Below are 7293 nucleotides of genomic sequence, written 5' to 3' on the forward strand. Positions count from 1 at the left end.
CTGTGGACTCATGGTCCTGTTTTATGCAATGGTTATAATCCACTGCTATCGTTATTTATTTTAATGCTCACATCATCACGTATTTGCCAGTGGAAGCCTGTTCAGGCTGGCTTCTGTGTCCTTTTGACTCATCCCCATCATTTTTTTTTAATTTATTATTTATTTATTTATTTATTGTTGGCTGTGTTGGGTATTCGTTGCCGCACACGGGCTTTCTTTAGTTGCGGCGAGCAGGGGTTACTCTTCGTTGCGGTGCATGGGCTTCTCATGGCAGTGGCTTCTCATTGTGGAGCTCGGGCTCTAGGCGTGCGGGCTTCACTAGTTGTGGCACGTGGGCTCAGTAGTTGTGGCTCGCGGGCTTAGTTGCTCCGCGGCATGTGGGATCTTCCAGGACCAGGGCTCGAACCCACGTCCCTTGCATTGGCAGGCGGATTCTTTTTTTTTTTTTTTTTTTTTTATTTATTTTTGGCTGTGTTGGGTGTTCGTTGCTGCGTGTGGGCTTTTCTCCAGTTGCAGCGAGCGGGGGCTACTCTTCGTTGCGGTGTGCGGGCTTCTCATTGCGGTGGCTTGTCTTGTTGCAGAACACAGGCTCTAGGTACGCAGGCTTCAGTAGCTGTGGCACATGGGCTCCGTAGCTGTGGCTTTTGGGCTCTAGAGCACAGGCTCAGTAGTTGTGGCTTGCAGGCTTAGTTGCTCCGCACCATGTGGAGTCTTCCCGGACCAAGGCTTGAACCCGTGTCTCCTGCATTGGCAGGCGGATTCTTAACCACTGCGCCACCAGGGAAGTCTCCCTACCATTTTTTGAGCCCTTCCTTTCTGGCATGAGATAGTCCTCCAGGCTCACCGTGTTCTTCCCCTGCTGTAACCCTAGAATTGGCCATTTATCCAAGGAGTTCTGGTTCCTTTTAGTGGAAAGTGGTGTTTAGAAAGCAAAGTCTAAGCATTAGGCATGCTCATGGCTATTGGGGTGTCACTCTTCCTTGGCCCACTCAGTGGACAGAGCTAGTGTGCTCATATAACACACACATGGACTTGTTTGCATCTCTCTCAAATGAAAACCATGTGTTCACAGTGATACTTCACAACAGGGATCATTCTAGAGTTTTCTCTTTCCATGATTGTAACTCCCTTTTCTGATGGTGAGAAACCTGGTTTCCACTATCCTTAATATTTTTCCTTAAGCAATCAATCCCCTTGCGAGTGACCAATCTTCCTTTTTCACCACCACCCACTCCCGAGCTCAGACACCCTCCTCTCTCTGCTCAGGCTCTCACTCTCCATTCCAGGCCGCCCCCGTATGGATACTTACCTTACCCCTCTTGGGCGCCAACGCCCCACCCCAGGTGACTCTAATGTGCAGCCAGGTTTGAGAACCACTGAGAGTTCTCAGGTTGAACTGCACTTCAGTCTTTTTTTTATCAACCATCTTCCACCTCATTGCTAACTGTTACTGATTGCTAGTTATTTGCAAGCTACCAGACATTTCCTCTCATGAAGAGCAACACCTACAATACTTTATTCTCACTGCTTGAAAGCGTTTAATCCTTCGGTAAACAGCAGACAGTCGGTGGAGCCCCGGCTCTGCTTCCGTCTCCCAGGTTGCTCATGGTGCTTTGAAAGCGGTACCCTGTTTTCCTCTGCTGAGGGCAGTGTTGGTATTAAAATACCAGGAAACACTGAGGTTTCATTAGTGTTCTATAAACTTGTCTTTTGCTGCTGTGGAGAAGATAGCTGTTCTCTTTATCCTGTTATTCAGCTTTCAGTTCAAAAGCCAATGAGAATTTCGTTTGAGCCTCATTCAGATTTGAAAATGTCCCTAAAAGTCATCTGTTCCCATCTCCACTGCAACAGCTAAACGCTGCACACACACTATGCATGCCTTCTCAAATGTGGTGTTTATCTTTGAAAGTGTGAAGGAAGAAGTGTTTTGGAGGAACTACTTTTACCGCGTCTCCCTGATTAAGCAGTCAGCCCAGCTCACGGCTCTGGCGGCCCAGCAGCAGGCTACCGGGAAGGAGGAGAAGGGCCACGGCAGAGAGGATGAGTTGCCACTGACAGGTATATTCAGAGAAGATGTCACTCTGTGGGAAAAAAACAAAAGAGTTACTTTTAAAATATTCTTCATTTAGAGATTCTCATGAGCTTGTCATCATGTGTATACCAGAAATGTCATCGTCATCTTAGGGAAAGTTCTTTTCTTTCCAGAGGAAATGCTCATTCTTCCCTTGTTGCCCTCTCTCTGACCCTGCTCACCGTCTTCCCCCAGCTTTCTTTTACTTTGCTGTCTTTCTCTCGTTCTTTGGGTTTTTTATTTCTTCCTTTTTGTTTCTCCCTCCGTCACCAGTCGTCTTCCCATCTCTTTCCTTGCCCTTTTTATACCTTCTGTTCTCCGCTGACTCAGTTCCCTGCTCTGCTTCATTTCTCAGTCTTCCATTCAGCCTGCTCATTTCCCCAGTACTCCAGTCTGCAGAACAGAGCTAAGATATCCAGCCTGGAGCTAGACACGAGTCACTTACACATGTGACTCTTCCTTATTCTGACAGTTTTACCCCTGGTTTTGGGGGAAAGTGGTTTATAATATCGGCAGTGATTTAATACCTATAATAAAAATTGAAACAAGATATGTATTTTGTGTCACATTTTTAACGTTTAATGAACACCTGCTGTGTATGGGTACCCGTTATAACTGGACACTTATCCGTTCATGGAATTTTACATGATTACACAAAACAATGTGTCCTAAGGCACAGGTTGTACGGACCACTAGGAAGGTACCTGACACTGCATTTAGGGTCAGAGGAATGTAATGAATCTGCTCTACACAGTACCATTTGGCATTTTGCATGTAGATGTTAATATGAATCTCAGGTGTCTCTCATTCTTTAGTATTCCTTCTTTATTACTTTTATTGGAAAATGCCATTTTACCCAATACTGCCCGTGTATCAAGATGGGCTTAAGACAGGATTCAGTAAAGCCCGTCTGTGGTTAGGTTGAGAAGATAGAAGACGCAGCCTGTGAGGAAGAGGAGCCACTGTGCCTGAGCGTTACATTTTACTTTGTGAGAAAAGGAAAACTTGATAAATAACTTCATTCTCATTATCCTAAAAGAAAGAGCAGAACTATTCTTCAGTGCATTTTGCTAACACTGAAGTCAAAATTTATTTCCTGCTGGAAATCTTACATAAGGGGTATTGAATATGATGATACATATTAAAAAGATCCCCAAAAGAAAGAGGCTGAGATGGTTTCATCTGGGTAGTTCTTACTGCAGAAAAACGGAAAGCAGAACATTAAAAGCTAATTTCTGTAAATTATTTAGTATGATCATGCTTGTGGATAATTTAATTGTTGTTATAATATGTATTCGGAATTGAATCAAGCAATTCTTGTCTCTTTTATTCTCACTTCTTAGAGGCAGTACGGCCCAAAACGCCACCTGTTGTAATCAAATCTCAACTTAAAACTCAAGAGGTAATACAGTTTTACATTATACCTAGTAGCTGATGTCTGGAAATGAAGTAGCTCTGTGTTGACTATCTCAGATACCATTTCAAAACTACTTATGAATATGGGTCTTATCTGTTCTGAAGAAGAGGGGTCCGGTACTTGAAGAGTTAAAGACCTACAGCTGAGACGTGAGACGATTCCCTGGCATCAGTAGTTCAAGATGTGCTCGTCAGGGATGGGACAGAACGATTGGAGTGATCCAGACCAGGAATGAGCGTAGAGATTCAGGTGGTAGCTCATGTGGTTACCGAGCCAGTGTGCAGGTTAGGAGGTGGAGAGCAGCGACCATCTGACTAGCAGAGGAAGGGAATGAAAATGAGGCTGCGTTAAATTGTGAGATGACCATAAACACGAGCTCTAGTCTGTATATGTCGCTTCAAAAACCATTTCCAGAGCTCATTTGTTGCATTTCAGGATGAAGAGGAGATTTCTACCAGCCCAGGTGTTTCTGAGTTTGTCAGTGACGCCTTCGATTCCTGTAACTTAGATCAGGAGGACCTGAGGAAGGAAATGGAGCAGCTGGTGCTGGACAAAAAAGAGGAGGAGACAGTCGCGCTGGAAGGTACAGAGCCAACGACATCACCGTTCCTGTCCCCAGTGCCGAAGCTGACCATAGAAAATTGTTATTCTGGAGCAGATACACAAAACTGTGTCGTAACTTTTGCATCAAAACTGCTTCTCTGTTCCCCACTAGAAGGGGGATTCTAGCACACGTGACCTCATCTCCTGTCCCTCTGCCCTTCTGAGCACAGAGGCTTAGAAAGGAGAAACAGATCAGAGAGGTTAAGTGAGTCTTCCAAGACGTCTCAGCCCTGAGAACACATGGCCAGGAGCGGGCAAGAAAGCAGGCACACCCCTTCACGTGGAGATGCTGCCCTGCGGCCTTCTGCTTTCAAAGCTGCGTCCTGCTGGGGTTTATACTGTAGGTAGAAGACTCTTTTCCCAGCTGCTGTGTGCCACTAGCACATCGCTTCTGGGAAGGAGTAGGCTGCTTTAAGAAACCAAATTAGCTTAAAAACTAAGGTAATTTAGAAAAACAGTGCAAGTGATGGGACTGCGTTCTTTGGCACATCAGGACAAATTACTGGCTTTCTAGTAGATAACAAGCAAAGGCTTGGGTTAATCATCATTCATGAAGCCTTCAGAGACTCACCATCGCGGAAGCCAGCTGTTCCCACTGTTGCGCAGAAAGCACCGGTGAGAAAGCTGACCTCCCGGAGGTGAACCGCCTGCCCACGCGCACACTGCACACTGCAGAGGGACTCTGCAGGAGAGAAGTGCTGGGGGAAGCGGCTGGTGGGGGAAAGAGAAGCGAGTGGGGAAGTGAAAATCTGGGCTCGCTCCCCCCAGACCCCTTGTACCCCGTCTATTTTCTGATACGATGGCTGCTGGCCACCGCGGAAGGAAGGCGGGCATGCGCCCCGCGTGCAGCAGGCAGTAGCTCGAGCAGACTGTGCCCTGCTTCCCTTGCTGGTGACGACTAGTAGCAGAGAGCCCACGGAGACTGGAAGGAAGCCTGGTCAGGATTCCCGTGGCATTGGCTGGCCGTTCTGGGCAAGCTATTCTTTCTTTGAATCCCTGCCCTAGTGATAATTTGGACCACTTAATATTCTTTCATATGTTAGTTGTCTCGGCCCCCCAGCTAAATTGTAAGTTCCTCAAGGGCAGGTACACCTTGTCTTTTTATCCCCTACAGCACCTAAAGTAGAGCTTAGCAGCCAGTAAGCACCTAATATTCATGAAATCGGTGTTTTGCTACGCAACATGGTCACTGCTATAAAAAATTGAAAACATTTGGTTTTTCTTTTCTCTATAGGTACTAAGTTTAAGGTTTATTTTTACAAGATGAAAATGAATTTTAGCTTTTACTTTTTAAATAGCTGGTTTGTTTTCTGGCTGTTTTATAACACTACATAGCAGATGCCTTATCCTATATGTATTTGCATACACCCGTATATTGAGCGTCCAAGTGGCAAGTTGCAGCTCTGAATCTCACCGGTGTGAGAGCTCAGGTAGAACCCACCTGGGGGGCCAGGCTTTGGCGAGAGACTGCCTGACTTCAGGTCCTGGTGTCTTTTGCCACTCGTGGGAGACCACTAAGCACAGACTGTGGAGCCCTGCAGATGTGGTTCCATCCGTATGTCTGTCACTGTCAAGCTGTGTGACCTTGGGCAAGTCACTTAACCTATAAGCCTCCATTTCCCCATCTGTCAAATGTGTATAACTGTATCTTTGGTCCACGTATTGTTCTAAGGATGAAAAGAGTGATATGTAGAGAGCACTTAGCCCTAGGCCTGGCTGAGTGAGTGCTCGAGAAATGTTAGCTGTTTTTGCTACCATCATCATCATTGGTAGTGGTAAAAATTAATTTGCGACCAAATATTAATTATCAATTATCCATTTAAATAGAAGGAAAATCAGAGACCTAGGTAAAGAAAAATAACATGCAAAACTTACTGACAACATCTGATACCTTTGCTTCTACATTTAATAAGTTTATCTTTCTAATCATATTAGTTAAAAATCTGTTCAATTTTTCTGAGCGCACACAGTGCTGAAGGCTGACACAGTAAATATTTCCGTGGTAGGACTTACACAGGTAGTTATGGTGGACTGCATTGTTAAGACTGGCATTAAAAATTCAGAATCTTTTTTTTTTTTTCTCATTTGTTTCTTTTAGAGGATTCTGCAGATTGGGAGAAGGAACTACAACAGGAACTTCAAGAATACGAAGTGGTGACAGAATCAGAGAAACGAGATGAAAACTGGGATAAGGAGATAGAGAAAATGCTGCAGGAAGAAAATTAGCTGAAATAAAAGAATAATCCTTAACATTCTGCAACTGACATTAAATTCTAGATGCTGACACTCGCTGAATCAGAAGGCACAAAAGAGTATGACTTTATGAAATTCAAAATTATCCTTTTTTCAAGCTGAAACTTGCCTCTTCTACTTAAGAAAAAGTACATAGGACAGTTATTCTAATAATCAAAAAGGGATGTTTTATGTAACATTTCTTTAAATCTAGTTAGCGATGTTCTTGTAGTCAGTACAGACATCTTTGTCACAGAAACACAAGTAAAATTTTAGAGTTCTGTTTTCCGTGAGGTCAAAAATAAAATATATTCTTCAATTGTCGTTTTCTAAACATTTGTACTTCTTGTTGCATTTTTGTTGATACATATGCGTTAAAGTACCTACTTAATGAATTGATAACTATCAAAATGACCAAATGGTACCAAAGAACTTAAGAGGAAGCACTTTCAGAACTGTTTTCTTGCAAGTATTTTCTAAAATTCCATCTGGAAGCCAAAAGATAAAATAATTATGTTGATTATAATGATATAAACATCACTTAGTTTGACATTGAGAAATACTGTTTCTCAAAAAATATATATTTGTTTTTCTTTGGGGCCTTTTTTTTTTTAAATTATGCCACATTTAGTAATGTTTTCCTAAATTTCACATCGTGCTTTTTGTAGAAAGCAGGGTCTTTCATCCTTTTAGTGTTGATGACTGTCAGAAGGCTGTTCACCTTAAAGTCTCATGTTGTTTAAATCGTCACCACATATAAATGTTTTTGCTTTTTTTGTCTTAATTAAACTGTCAGTCTTTATAAAATTGTGTTCTCTGAATACAACTTTTGGAACTTCATTGATCAATCCTGCCTGCATTCTGCTGTAGCAGCACGACCGTTCATAGAACGTGGTTACTTGAAAAGGACAGATGGCTGAACATCCGAACACTCCACGGTGTTTGCTTCCCGAACCTTTCGGATTTTTCA

The 7293-nt window shown here is 43.3% G+C and overlaps 1 protein-coding gene across 2 annotated transcripts in view; it reads left to right on the forward strand.

Moving 5' to 3' along the window:
- The window catches only part of SYAP1 (synapse associated protein 1), a 32095-nt gene extending 24802 nt beyond the window's left edge, over window positions 1-7293 (forward strand). Inside the window, exons 4-7 of one of the 2 annotated variants that reach the window (XM_079911113.1) lie at window positions 1910-2058; window positions 3415-3473; window positions 3924-4071; window positions 6190-7293. In XM_079911113.1, the coding sequence (XP_079767239.1) occupies window positions 1910-2058; window positions 3415-3473; window positions 3924-4071; window positions 6190-6317 (484 nt within the window). In that variant the 3' untranslated portion in view covers window positions 6318-7293. The remainder of the gene's footprint in view (window positions 1-1909; window positions 2059-3414; window positions 3474-3923; window positions 4072-6189) is intronic. The other variant, XM_079911114.1, reaches the window with a different exon arrangement.

This window comes from Stenella coeruleoalba (genome assembly GCF_951394435.1).
Source record: "Stenella coeruleoalba genome assembly, chromosome: X".
NCBI lineage: Eukaryota > Metazoa > Chordata > Mammalia > Artiodactyla > Delphinidae > Stenella > Stenella coeruleoalba.